A 15,338-nucleotide genomic window follows, 5' to 3' on the forward strand; every position below is an offset into this window, starting at 1 on the left:
TTGTTTCAATGTGAGCTGTCAGATATGCTCTTCAGTACACATTAAGCCACAAGAGTTCCATTAAGTTAAGAATGAAAGAACTTAAACAGTAGCTTTTGTTGTTTCTAATAAAATGTGTTACCTATCTATAATAAATCCATTGAAATTTATTAACAAATGTGATAATGCATTAAAACACTACTAAGGTGCAAAAGCTGCAATTTGGAAATGTTTGATTTTTGGACACACACACCCCAATCAGTGGAATTGTTTTCATCTTTAGTCCAGTTGTCTTGGCCCAATCTATATGAGAAAAAGTTGAATGGTTAATTCTAAAACAAAGGCACTGATCCAAGATGCTATACAAATATAACCTTAGAACATGGAGATACAAATATGCATGGTTGTTGTGTGGACTCTTCAGAGAAAATATTAACATTTCAAATAAGGATGTGCATTATCTGTTGGAAGATAGATAATGTTATTTCCTATTCATAGCATCACCAAACAAACTTCCATTTATTGAATTCATGCTGATGTAAAAATTTTGATAATTGTTTAATAACTGCTTCAAGATTGAGAGAATATCTGCTCTGTATCATCTTAAGAAATTCCGAGAAATATTTTACAAGAAAAGACAAATTATATTTCTTTATGCAACCATTCTTCTGAGAAATAGATTATTTTTAGTTCTGCACATGAAAAAAATCTTTTTTTCTTTCTTTTTCATTTATTTATTTATTATTATTTCTTTTTTATGCTGCCCTCTCTTGAAATTTAGTCTGTTATTAACTACTTAAAATATATATTTGTAATAGATACTGTAAATATAAATACTTTGATAAAAAGAGGATAAAAGTTATTCTTGGAACAATTTGCAAGTCATTTTGCATTTTTGTTTTTCTCTAGCACAACTAAACTAATCCTAATCAATGGAAAAAGTAGGTTAGTTGCTGTAGCAAGAACAGTGTATATTGAAGTGATAGTGTGGTAGAAATTAGCAGCAGTGTTAGTGTTGTAAATAGATGGTAGCAGTAACAACAGTACAGGTGCAGTAAACGCAAGCTATGTAACTCAGTACGGAAGTTACTATTTGCTTTCTACACAAATAACTAAGAAATGGTAATCTAGTGAAAATATATAACATTACAAACAGTAAACTATTATGGTACAGCAGTAAAAGTTTGAAGTAAATAAACAACAGGCACAACAAATACTAAATATTGTAGTGAAGTAGAGAATATCACTTTACTTCTGTGAAAGATAGAAGGCTTTTGATGTTGCAATCTGTAAAATTAAATGAAGACCAGAAGGTTTTTATTACAAAATGACAGTAGTTATATTAATCTCTAGGGTGCCAGCCTGTTTGGGTTGTGAGGTTAGAGAACAGTGTTGACAAGGTTGATCAAATACCAAATAACTGCTGTGATAGAGTTGTGTTACATATCCTGTAATTGGTGCAGCATTACTTTGAAGGGAGAAGACAAATGTCTCAATTGACATTAATTCAAACATTTTGATTTCAAATCAAAATCGCCAGTTTGAGCAGATCATGTAATGTCACCTAGCTGTCAAAAATAGGAAAGCAGACACCTATGAATACAGCTTGCAATAAATCTCATACTCAAGAGTTCAAATCTCATCCACTTCACACCATAAAAGATTGTTTACACTGAAGAGTCGTCTATATTGCAGACAGCTTGTCAGACTCTATTTGATGTGGTTGTGTGCTTGCTTTCCAACCATATAGTCTCCATTTCAGTTCCACAGCACAGAACATTTTGTCTTCAACTATAGCCCCAGGTTGACCAAAGCCTTGTGAATAGATTTGGTAGATAGAAACTGAAAGAAGCCTGTCATTTATGTATATAGGTATATATATCATCATCATTGTCGTTTAACATCCACCTTCTATGCCGATATGGGTGGTTGGTGATTTTAAATGTTTTGCCCGCTTACGTTTTGGTATCACGCTATATTTCATGTTGAGAACAATTTAGGTCTTGTTAGACACAAGATGTGATCTATTTCTAGCACATTGAATGTCCACGTTAGTGGTCAACGTCATATATAAAAATGTACTTTAATCCCCTGAGATTGCAGATACTGTTTCTGAATCTCTTTGATTCTTTAAATGTGCTAGCTTCCTGGTAATTAATCGATATTAATTAATATATGATTTTTTGCCATTTTTTTGATAATATATTAACCCTTACCGAGTTCTCATACTGGATATATGCGACGCAGTAAATATTCTCTGCAGACATATTCCTGGAATTAGCGCGCCAAAACGAAGACTTTTGAATTTTACCATTAAGCTGTAATTAACAGAACCAATTTCACGCGCACCTATGGCGGTGGGCAACTTTGTATGGAGTTCTGATGATTATGGTTCCATTACAAATCAGGCTGAACAGAAATAGACAGTCGGTAAGATTGTTAAATTTGAAACCGGTACCTGTTTAATAATGTTCCTTTTTGGTGATTTTAAATGTCTTGCCCGCTTACGTTTTGGTATCCCACTATATTTCATGTTGAGAACAATTTAGGTCTTGTTAGACACACGATGTGATCTATTTCTAGCACATTGAATGTCCACGTTAGTGGTCAACGTCATATATAAAGATATATATATATATACCACAGAATTTTATGTAGAGTTACCCAAGGTTTGCATCCACAAAGCCAAAGCCTTGTAGACAGCTCGCCAGACTCTATATGAATACAAAATTCTACAATATCTACATCGCAGACGTGAGGAAAAGCTCAGAACTCGATGAATATGAAAAAATGTTAATGAGTACTGGTTATTTCTCCTTAATCAGAAGGGGAAAAAAAAACCTTCATAGACTTGGAGAGGCAGAATGAGCAAATGGGGAGATCCAATTTTCAAGAAAGTAGCGCTTAAAGTGGATACATTTAGAAAACACTTCTTTACAGCTTTGTGGGTGCAAAACCTTGGATAGCTCTAATTAAAATTTTGTTGTAATAATTACTGCTCTATTTTTTAGAGTGTGCTTCTTTCTGATATATTTTTTTATTAACTATATATATATATATATATATAAATAAATGGAGTTAAACGCAGATGTTACTCAAATTCTTTTACTTCCGACACATGTTTCAAAGATATTATTGGTATTATTCCAAAGGAATAATAGTGTTCATTTCATCACCATACATTTCCATCATATTCTGTTAAAATGTCTTAATGACGAGTTTTATTTCTTTATTTCCCTGAAGATAAGATTACATTGTTTTACACCATTTTATTCCTTTGGAATAATATCAATGATATCTTCGAAACATGTGTCGGAAGTAAAAGAATTTGAATAACACCTGTGTTTAACTCCATTTATTTATTTATATATATTATACAAAATATTTCACATAAACCCAGAGTTTCTACCTTTAAAAACAAGGTGTCACGCCCTTTTTACTTGTGTGATGTTTTGCTACCCTGGTAACTGTTTATCTATTTTTTCCGTGTTAATTGTAAACAAGGGAAAAATACACACATCTATATATATATATATATATATATATATATATACTAGCAGAAACACCCAGCATTGCCTGGGTTAAAGAGAATAATGAAATTTTAAAATGCCATCTAGATTACACAGGTTTCAACTGCTAGTAGCTGAGATATCAACTTTCTACATTGATAACTCTCCATCCCATGCCAGCATGAAACATAGACGTTAAGTGAAATGTTAAAAGAAAGTTTTCAGCTCATATATGTATATAAAGTAAATACATGTAATTCAAAAACACATTTTGTGTAGCTTATTTTGGAACCAAAAAACAGGTACAAATTATAAACAATGAAAGGCTGGTTTTGGTGATTCATTTGACGGAGGTAGTAGAGAACCAATCTGATGATAAATCTGACCTTGGATCTTGAAAGTTGTGGCTCCAAATAATGTCATCTGTAGTGTAGCATTGTATTGTCTAATTTTGTTTTGGAAGTGCTTGGAATCTTGGTCAGTTGATGTTAACAGTTTCTTCAATGGCTCTAGAGGTTGGGGGATTGCAGAGTGTTTAACCATTCCACCACTGCAGCACAGTGCAGGTGTCTCTCCAGGCCACTTCTTTGCTTTACAATGTATGCACTCAGTTGAAATTGTACTAATGGAAACTCTAGTGTCATCTGCATAATGAACTGCTGGACCATAATTGAAAGCTGCTTCATAGAAGTTGTTTCTCTGAGCTGTTGCAACTGCTCTTTGTTCTGCAGTGGAGATCCTATTCCTTGTCAGCCATGCATACCTCTGTTCATCACTTTGAGATGCTCTGGCTATTGTAGTGCACAGTCTGTTCGTTTCTTGCTATGCTTCCCTTTCTGCAGCTGTCTCTCCTTCCCTGGACAGAGACATTCTTTTGGCTGACATTGACATTGTAGACAAATCTGATACTTTCCTTCTAGGCATGGTTATATACATATACAGAAATACACAGGTACAGAACATAGTAAACAATGAAAATAACTGGGTAATGGAAATTATATTTCTTAATATGACGGGCAGAAAGTAAATAAGAAACAGAAAATAAAAAATTTTATGGGTTGAAGTGAAATTTGTCAGTGAACCAAAGAGCCAGTATTGAAGGAACCAGAAAAAAGCCATTAACAACAGAAAAACACAAAACCGTTACAAAAGTAAATTAAAAATTTTTAGGGAAATTAACTAAGTGTACAGATTTAAGTGAAATTTTTGAAGTTACTTCTGTCAGTAAATTATGAACTTACTTTTATCAGTAATTCCGTCAACAACAAAAAAACACAAAACATTGCGAAAGTAAATAAGAAATTTAACTAAGTGTACAGATTAAAGTGAAATTTATGAAGTTATTTCTGTCAGTAAATTATGTATGAAATTACTTTCATCAGTAATTGTGAACTTCTTTCTACATTTTAACAATTTCTTTTTATTTAGTGTACTCTCCCATATCTGTCATAATGATGCATCATATGAATATATTGAAAGGATCTTAATACCTATGTTGTTCAGCATGTCGTTATGTTCAATCCTTAGTATGCTGATGGAGCACCAACATAGGTTTCTTACTCAAAAATGTTCTTTCATTCTTTCTGCCAAACTTCTGGCAGTCTCCCTAATGTATGCTGTGGTCAATTTCTTACACTTGCTCTCCACAGATTTTAAGTGATAAACTATATTTCTTGTTTTACAGTTAATACTAGGATTAGTTATACATACAATATAGTTCCTATTTGCACATGTGTCCCTATTAAAAGGGTTGTTCTACTTATCTGCGACCTAATGGATTTTCCTGCTTTCTCTGTCACCTTAATTCAAAGTTTAGCATGACTAAGAGCTTTCCTAAATCTACAAACTAATTCTCCATTTGGTATAGCATCTTTAAACATTCATCCTTACAAACTACAAAGCTGATTAACTGAACAATTAATCAAACAAGCAATTAGTTAATTGGTTTAAATAGTTAATCAATTGACAAATAATAAAGAAGTGAAACAGAACTTGTGCATATGTTTATTACTGGCATGATGATCTGCCCAAGATACAGCAAAATCTGTTTCAATACACAAGTCCACATCAAGAATCTTGCAAAGTAAATACGAAAATAAAAAATATATACACATGTAACTGTGTGCATATGTGTTCACTTGTCTTGACATTGTGTGATATTTGTAAATAAGCACCATTGTCATACTATGTTGTTCATTTCCAGTCTTTCATTAAAGCATGTCTTGCCATAGGAAATATTACTTTCCTTGGAAAAAAGGGAGTGTCAGCAAGAGGAAGGTCATCTGGACATAGAAACTCTGCCTTAATAATTTCTGTCTGACCCATGCAAACAAGGAAAAATAGACATTAAACAACAATGATGATGAGGAGGAGGAGAAGAATGGTATGTGGTTGTCCAAAACAATAATCAACAGCCCAATCCATTTAGTTGTAAGTATGGACCACAAAGTCTTTCCACTGTAAACAGCAACATTGTCAAATTTACAAAGACTCTATTGGCACACTTAGCCAAGTTTGACTATTCTTAAAGAATGAGATTTTAATAGAAGTACTGCAAATATATTTCAATACATAAGTTGTCCCTTCAATTCTACCACTATCACTTTAGAGTGGACAAAAAACATATTGGCCAGGGAGTACCATGGATAATTTCCAGAAGTCCTTAGCCTAGAAGTGCAACTGAGGGGTGTTACTGGTTGGAGATAAAATCTACGGATACAGATGTGCTGTCAGATAGGCTTGTCCAAGGTGCATGCAGAGTGATGTAACTGTTCTGCATGCATTTGTTTAATGCTGACTTGTGGAGTTATGTTGAACAGCTGCTATCCAAGTGGGACATATCTATCCATTTCCTAAGTACATAGTGATGACTGCCCTGCTGCTCTCTTTTAATCAAGCAGGTACAGCAGTTTTCCTTTGTCTGATGGACGAGGCTGAAAGGAATAAGGACAGAGACGTTCCTCTTTAGTAAAACCCTTGTCGTTTTCAAGTTTTCCTTAAAAAGGAAAGTGACAGAGGTGCTGTCCTCAAATGAATTTATTGAAGTGTGGGTGCAAGTTGCAAAAATGGCAAGAGTGGATGGCACTACTCTAAGTATAATCCTGTGAGCTGAAAAAAAAATGGAACTAGAGAGGGCTCTTACCATTGGTGTTCAGTGAGATCTGAGATGGTGGGGTCCCTTGATTGTATCAGGACTACATCACTATCACCTTTTTTGTTTGTTTAATATCTATACTATATATACTTCCTTTGTTTTTATTGTATATTGTGTATACTGTCAACCTTTTTATTTTCTAATCATTCTATTCTATATAACTTTTTCACACATTTTATGTTTTCACTGTATTTTCTCCTTCATCTATCACCCAGCTGGTAAATAAAAATCCTCATCATCATTATTATTATTATTATTATTATTATTATTATTATTATTGAGAGAGCAGTGCATGTCATCAAAGTGACACTGGAATACACTCCCCCAAAATTTCAAGCCTTCTGCCTATAGTAGAAAGGATTATTATTATTATTATTATTATTATTACAGTAAGGTGGCAAGCTGGCAGAATCATTAGCACGCTGGGGAAAATGCTTGGCAGTATTTTGTCTGTCTTCACATTCTGAGTTCAAATTCTGCCAAGGTCAACTTTGCCTTTCATCCTTTCGAGGTCGATAAATTAAGTACCACTTACATACTGAAGTCGATCTAATTGACTGGCTCCCCTCCCTAAAAGTTTTGGGCCTTGTGCCTAGAGTAGAAAAAAAAGAAATTATAAATATTACTATTATTATTATTGTGAGGCAGCAAGCTAGCAGAATCATTAGCACACTGGGCAAAATGCTCAGAGGCATTTCATCCATTTTCACATTCTGAGATCAAATTACACCAAGGTTGATTTTGCTTTTCATCCTTTCTGGATCGATAAAATAAGTATCAATTAAGCACTTGGGTCGATGTAATCAACTTACACCTTCCCCTGAAATTACTGGCCTTATATCAAAATTTGAAATTATCATCATCATCATTATGATTATCATAATTATTATTATTGTTCAGTAGTTTTATTTTTATAACGCGCTTTCACTTCACTACCGAGCGCAGCTCTGTGTGCCTTGGGTATGTGCTGTGGTTTGCTGGGATGCTCTTATAGTTACTGTATTGAAAGTGTTTTGCGTAGGATGTGTGCAGTGCCCAGTAGTGCAATTTTCTGTATGTTATATATATTTGTAAGTCCTGGTGTTTTTGTTATGTATTTGTCTGAATATTTTTTTATTATACCTAAGGCACCTACTATGATAGGAATTATTATTATTATTATTATTATTATTACAGACATCACACAGTACACAATATCATGAGGTTGTTGATTGAAGATATTGTGTCTACTGGGAGTGTGTACTATTTGTCAAGTCACAACAAGGACCTCAGACAGACAGTACTTTATGCAATATGCGTGCAGTTCCAAATAATGCCAACTTTTGCACTACATCTAGATTGTAGGGTATTTTGAAGATTTTCAGATGTTTTCTCAGATTGGGTGGTATTGAACTCAATGCTCCGATGACAATAGGGATAACCTTTATGTTCAACTCTTGTAGCTGCGACATCTTAGCAATCTTAATTCTCAGGTCTCCATATTTATCAACTTTTTCCCCTTTCTTTCATGATGATACGTTGAACTCCTGGTACTACTATGTCAATTATTAGGCATGCTTGTTTGTCCCTCCTAAAGGTTACTATATCCGGCCTTCGGTGCTCTAAACCTTTGTCTGTCTGGAAATCAAAGTCCCAGAGGATTTTTGCCTTCCCCTTTTCATCCATTACCTTTTCCGGTGTATGTTGGTTACCAAACACCCGTAACCTCATATCCACACTTACGGCATAGTAGCCAGTGGAGGTTTTGGGCTACTTTGTCGTGTCTATGCTTGTACTCTTTCTGAGCAAGACTTTCACAAGCACTAACAATGTGAGTCACACTCTCGACGACTTCTCACACATTCTGCAGAGATCCGATGCACTTGTGTGATATATATTCTTTTTCACTGAGTTGGTATTCAATGCCTGGTCCTGGGCATTCAGTATTCTTTTTTAGGTCACCTTTGTTGAGCCACCTCCATGATGCTTCCTGGTCTTTTAATTTGTTGGCCTCACAGTGGAACTGACCATGTAATTCCATACAGAGTAGGGTTTCTTCTCTCTCGTTGGCTGTTCTTGTTCAGAATTTATGAGCACTCTCAAGTCTATTTTTGTTAACTCCTTCTGCACTAGCAGCATACTGTAGCAGGTCTTCTTTGCTGTTTACCAAATATTCTGCCATGATTCTTCTTTCACTGTTGATGCACTCCCGTACACTAATCAGCCCATGTCCACCCTTACACCTCTTCATGTAGAGCCTGTGTATATTTGCCTTAGGGTGGAGAGCACTATGCATTGTCATTGTCTTTCAGGTAGTGCAATCGAGTTGGTCAGTCTCTGCTCATGTCTGTTTCAGGATGGGTGCACTATAGTCGACTACAGCAACAGCCCATAAGTCGATGGCAGTCACAAGGTTCCTTGAATTGAGCTTCAGTTTCAAGAGATGTTTGAGGCGTTTGAAATATGCAGTGGTGACTTTGTCTTTCATTTCTCTGTGCAAGATATTGTCCAGCTCCAGGATCCCAAGGTACTTTTAAGTGTTCATCATCCGGGTCTTCCATTCTCTCTCCATTTGGCAATTCTATAAAACCTGTTTCCAGAGGTGAATTATTCAAACCCCAAAGAGTTCCTCTTAACACATGACTACGATGTTCCCCCACTACTCCTGCTTGTGATCAGAGATGGATCCACTCAGAGACATGATCAACTAGTTACAGTCAAGCAACTGACGAGCAAATCTGTAGTGTTGGGCCGCATATTTGTTGTAGCCCATCTTTTACACCAAGACAAAACATATACATGATAACACTTCCAACCAGTTGAGACCAGAAGCCATGAGACCCACTATTATTATTATTATTATTATTATTATTAGTAGTAGTAGTAGTAGTAGTAGTAGTAGTAGTAGTAGTAGTAGTAGTAGTAGTAGTAGTAGTAGTAGTAGTAGTAGTAGTAGTAGTAGTAGTAGTAGTAGTATAACTCAGGTTTTGTTGAAATTCATGGGATCTTGCATGAGTTGTTCCTCTTCTTTCAATTTTGCTACCATTTCTTGCTGAGTGTCTTACCAAGTCCAAGGGTAAAGAAATTCCTTGTATACATTGCTAGGCCATTAAACTAAACACACCAAATTGTTCATTTTCAAAATGAAATGATGTTATATGAAAAAAAATACATGGGTAGTAATTGTTATTATTACCATTATTATTCTTATTTAAGACATCACACGGTATCCAATATCGAGATGTTGTTGATTGAAAATATTGTGTCTAGGGGAGGAGAGTACTGTCTGTCAAGTCACAGTAAGGACCTCAGACTGACAATATTTTACACAATATGTGTGCAGTTCCAAGTAATGCTGATTTTTGCAATAAACCTTGAGTGTAGGGGATTTTGAAAGTTTCCAGATGTTTCTTCAGGTTGGGTGGTATTGAACCCAATGCTAATGACAATAGGGACAACCTTTATGTTTGACTCTTGTAGCTGCCACATCTTGGTGATCTCAATTCTCAGGTCTCCATATTTATCAATCCATTCTCTTGCTTCCATGCCTGCACTTATACTCTCTCTGCACAAGACTTTCACAAGCACTAACAATGTGAGTCATGCTTTTGGCCATCTTCCCACACATTCTGCAGAGGTTCATAGCACTTGTGTGGTATATATCCTTTTTCACTGAGTTGGTATTCAATGTCTGATCCTGGGTAGTGAGAATTAGGCTTTCAGTCTTCTTTTTTAGGTCACCCTTGCTAAGCCACCTCCATGATGCTCCCTGGTCTTTTAATTTGTTAGTTTCATGGTGGAAGTGATCATGTAAATCCATGCAAAGTAGAGTTTCTTCTCTCATTGGCTATTCATGATCAGAATTCATTAGCACTTTCAAGTCCATTTTTGGTAAATCCTTCTGCATTAGCAGTATTCTGTAGCAGGTCTTGTTTGCTGCTTACAAAATATTCTGCCATGTTTCTTCTTTCACTGTTGATTCACTCCCGTACGCTAATCAGTTCACATCCACCTTTACACCTTTTCATGTAGAGCCTTTATATGTTCACCTTAGAGTGAAGGGCACCATGCACTGTCATCGTTGTTCGAGTAGTGTGAGCAAGTTGGTTAATCTCTGCTCATGTCTATTTCAGGATGGGTGCACTATAGTCGACTACAGCAACAGCCCATAAGTTGATGGCAGACACAAGGTTCCTTGAGTTGAGTTTTGATTTCAAGAGAAGTTTGAGGGACTTCAAATATTCAGTGATGTACTTGTCTTTCATTTCTCTGTGCAAGATATTGTCCAGCTCCATGATCCCAAGGTACTTGTACCCATCATCATTCGGGTCATCCATTCTCTCTCTGTTTGGCAATTCTATGCCCTTACAATCTGCTTCTTTCCCCAATTATTATTATTATTATTATTACCATCAGTAAGGGTGCGTGGCTCAGTGGTTAGAGTATCGAGCTTACGATCGTGATGTTGTGAGTTCGATTCCCGGAACGGGCTGCATGTTGTGTTCTTGAGCAAGACACTTTATTTCACGTTGTTCCAGTTCACTCAGCTGTAGAAAGGAGTTGCAACGTCACTGGTGCCAAGCTGTATCGGCCTTTGCCTTTCCCTTGGATAACATCAGTGGTGTGGAGAGGGGAGGCTGGTATGCATGGGTGACTGTTGGCCTTCCATAAACAACTTTGCCCGGACTTGTGCCTGGGAGGGTAACTTTCTAGGTGCAATCCCATGGTCATTCATAACTGAAGGGCGTCTCCTCCTCCTCCTTCTACCTTCATTATTATTATTATTATTATTATTATTATTATTATCATTATTTTACACTGTTTGTTTTATTATTGTTGTTGTTATTATTATTATTTCTTAATTAGTTACACCATTTTTCTTTTTGTTTCATTAGAATGATGTAAAAAGAAAACTGCAAATCCTATGGGAGTCATAAGACAAGCTTATGTTTCTCTTGAACAAATGTAAGTCAACAGCTACATGAAAAAAAGTGCGCAGGTAAGGAATTCCACAGGGAAACTATTTAGGGAGGAAGGATTGGGCATGAATGTGATTTTTCACACCACACATCAATCACCCTAGGACTTTATGAAATACAGAATAGATCAAGAAATGAAATGATAGTGAGACATTTGTACATTACTGGACTTAAGTAACAAAAGAGATACTCAGAACTACTTGAAAGGATTCAGCAGGTGAGCACTTAATTCTGGTCTCTCTACTATTGAGAGAGAGGGGGGAGAGAGGGGGGGAGAGAGAGGGGAGAGAGGGCTAGAGAGAGAGGGAGAGAGAGAGAGAGAGAGAGAGAGAGAGAGAGAGAGAGAGAGAGAGAGAGAGAGAGAGAATTTTTCTGATAGGATGCTTGTGGATCACAAGTAACACTCCACTCTACAAGAAAAGCTTAACAGAGGACTGTAAACCAATGAAACACCAGTCAATTTGACAGTATTTACTACTGTTGGTAATAGTAAACTATACCAACTAGTAGTACTTAACTATAGCTAGATGGTGCAAATGAGACCTAACTGTTTCAACTATGGTCAAAGTGTAGCATCAGTGATAGAATAGAAAGTGCTGAATCTACTCAGTTGATTGACCAATGTTTATTAACTCAGCTTTCAAGCCATTTGACTAAATCGTGTTCATCATCTCAACAGAGACAATATAATGAGAAATCCTTTTTAACAAATGCAACAAAAAAGTGAAGATTAAAAGAGATATTTTTTAAATAAGTACCTCTGGCTAGGTAACCATGTATCTCCTTTACAGCAGCACACCTCTTTCTTAACTCTTCCTCTCTTTCTAGGTGACCATGTTCCTCCTCTTCAACAGTACACCTATTCTGCCCTCATTCTTCTTAACTTTTGCTCTCTTTCTCTCACTCTCTTCCTCTCTCTCTCTCTCATATACTCTGTATGAGTAATCATGTACCTGCTCTACAGCAAGACATCTGTTTCTATCTCTCTGTCACACTCTAACCTTTCATCATCTCACACAAGATCACTTCCTCCGGTGTCCCCTTCCCTCTTCCACACAATCTGTCTTAGGAACAATGAATAACAAAACAAAATATCAAAGAAAAAATGTCTAGCTAGACAAATAATACACTCTGCCAAAAGCAAGGACAATAAGAAACTCTCTATTATTGTATTACTTTGTATTTATTTGATCTTTTAACACAAACATGGCTAATTACGTAGCAATCAGTCAATCTATTCAAGAAATTATCAAAAACCTACAAAATTTATACTTACTTTTCATAAACGAGTTCATCATCAATAGAAAAATAGTGAACATTAGGCTTTGATCGTGGTCTGCCTCGGAGTGTAGCAAAGTACAGCCGATCTATAAAAATGAACAATAAAAAGATACATTTATTTATTGCTTCTGGCATAATTAGATTAATAGTTCATTAACAGTATATATATTCATCTATGAAGTTGATTGATGCCTCTGTGAAAGACAACCTCAAACAGGGCACTAACAGTATAACCAACTACAGTATAAAAGGTAGTATTTCAGTATAACCAAACTTCATTGCCTGATACCATTATATATGCATAAAACGACAAAACAGCTGTCATTCTGAGTCAGAACAGACTTGGGAGTAATATTATTTAAGATGTTACTCTATACTCCCCACAACTCCAGAAATCTTGAACTAGAATCTTACCACTGGATGCAGGACACACACACACACACACACACACATTTTTTGCATTTTGCAATAATGCAGACTTGTAAGTATATTATTAAATATAAGTTATTTGCATGTTTTTGAGTTGCAAAACGAATTTGTTGTGATATTTAGATTTTCTTTTGTTAAATAATGGTTCAACTAAATATTTCTCTGTCATTTATGACTTTATACACTCCTTATCCCTTTTCTCATGCACAAGGGGGTACCCCAAAGTAACCGGAAACGTTTTCTGAGGCAAGCCCATTGTAGTTCAGGCTTCTGCCACTAGAAGCCATTTGATGCAACCCTCAGGGCATCAGTTTGCTGACCAGCATTGTCTGGTGAGGTTGTACTACCATGTGGTACATTTTTGTTTTGCAGTGCTTCTTCCCTGTTTGTTGATTTTTGCAACGCTGAAACAAAGGAACAGAATGCTTCCATAAAATTCTGGGAAAAACACTAGCTGAAACAGTTGTCATGCTTTAAACAGCTTACAAGGCTGCTACCACAAGCAAAACACAAATTTACAAATGGTTTCCACACTTTAGGAATGGTCACTTGTCACTTGAGGACTAACCTCATTCAGGATGACCAACGATCTCCTGAACGAATGAAAACAACATGAAAATTCATGAACTAATCTTGGAGGACTGTCACCAAACAATTCATGAACTTGTTGATATGACTGATGTGTCCTGGAACACCTGCCAATGAATTTTGAGTGTGGAATTGCAAATGAAAAGAGTTGCAGTAAAATTTGTACCGCACTTGCTCACAGAATATGAAAAGCAGTCATGACTGAATGCATGTCATAAACTGAAAGAATAGTTGGAAGTTGATCCGCAAGTGTAAACAAATCAAAATCGCTGACATGGCCGATGACAGTACCGCCTCATTGGCACTCATGCCAGTGGAAAGTTAAAAGCACATCTGAGCGTGATCGTTGCCAGGGCCATGGATTGGCTCCCGTGCCGGTGACACGTAAAAAGCACCATTCGAGCGTGACTGTTGCCAGCGTCGCTTTACTGGCACATGTGTTGGTGGCATGTGAAAAACAAAATTCGACCCTATGAACTTCTACGACTATCTTATAAAAACTCTCTGATGAAGTACCCTAATTTTATCTACAGATTACTACAGTACACCGAAAAGATGGAAATAACATGTGGGATACTGTGACCCCTTGACAGAAACACCTATAAGAAACTGGTCTTCTTTCTCTAGAAATTACTAATACTTTACACATGTATAAATATATTATCAGAACTGTTTTAAATAAATAAATAGACATAATACAATGTCTAACAGCTGATGAATAATACCTCTGGATTCCCTCCATTTTCTTCTTACCATCTAAATTAAGAGTAAAACCACTTATCCTCACCTAATGTATTAATTAGGTATTCTACCAGTAGTATATTGGATAGATACTATCCCTTGGTTGGTTGGATTCACAACCTCTAACTCTCTTTGAACATATTATATATATAATACATATTATATGTGTATACATCTTATATATATACTCTCTTTTACTCTTTTACTTGTTTCAGTCATTTGAATGCGGCTATGCTGGAGCATTGCCTTTAATCGAGAGAATCAACCCCAGGACTTATTCTTTGTAAGCCTAGTACTTATTCTATCAGTCTCTTTTTCCCGAACCACTAAGTTACGGGGACATTATATATATATATGTATATATATATATATATACACACACACACACGCGCGAGCATGAAAAGTAATATTCTTAAGATTATAAACCTGGAAAAGTGCAGGACAATTATTATACCTGTAAAAGTATAGGACATACTATTACTTCAAGTAAAGTGAAGAATAAGAAACGTTTCACTTAAAATATTGTAGCAAAGAATGCCACTTCTTCTAATTTGTCACTCTTTATAGTTCTCATCTTTTAAATTTATTGTACAAAACTGTTCGGCTAATTTGTAAGTTTGTCTAAGGAGTCACTTTTTTCTGTATTTAAGGTAGTAAATTAGCCAAATTCTACTTAAATAAGTATAGTGTTATTTGTAA

At 35.8% G+C, this 15,338-nt stretch overlaps 1 protein-coding gene across 19 annotated transcripts in view; it reads right to left on the bottom strand.

Moving 5' to 3' along the window:
• LOC106880867 (dual specificity protein phosphatase CDC14A) overlaps nucleotides 1-15,338 on the bottom strand; it is a 385,993-nt gene that overhangs the window by 310,116 nt on the left and 60,539 nt on the right. For all 19 annotated transcript variants that reach the window (XR_008264591.1, XR_008264594.1, XR_008264589.1 and 16 more), the window contains one exon: nucleotides 12,877-12,967. Coding sequence is in view for 13 of the 19 variants with exons in the window: in XM_052969515.1 (XP_052825475.1) it covers nucleotides 12,877-12,967 (91 nt within the window). In the remaining 6 variants the exon portion in view is untranslated. Of the gene's footprint in view, nucleotides 1-12,876; nucleotides 12,968-15,338 lie in introns of those variants that run through there.

The sequence above is a fragment of the Octopus bimaculoides genome, chromosome 7, assembly GCF_001194135.2.
Source record: "Octopus bimaculoides isolate UCB-OBI-ISO-001 chromosome 7, ASM119413v2, whole genome shotgun sequence".
NCBI lineage: Eukaryota > Metazoa > Mollusca > Cephalopoda > Octopoda > Octopodidae > Octopus > Octopus bimaculoides.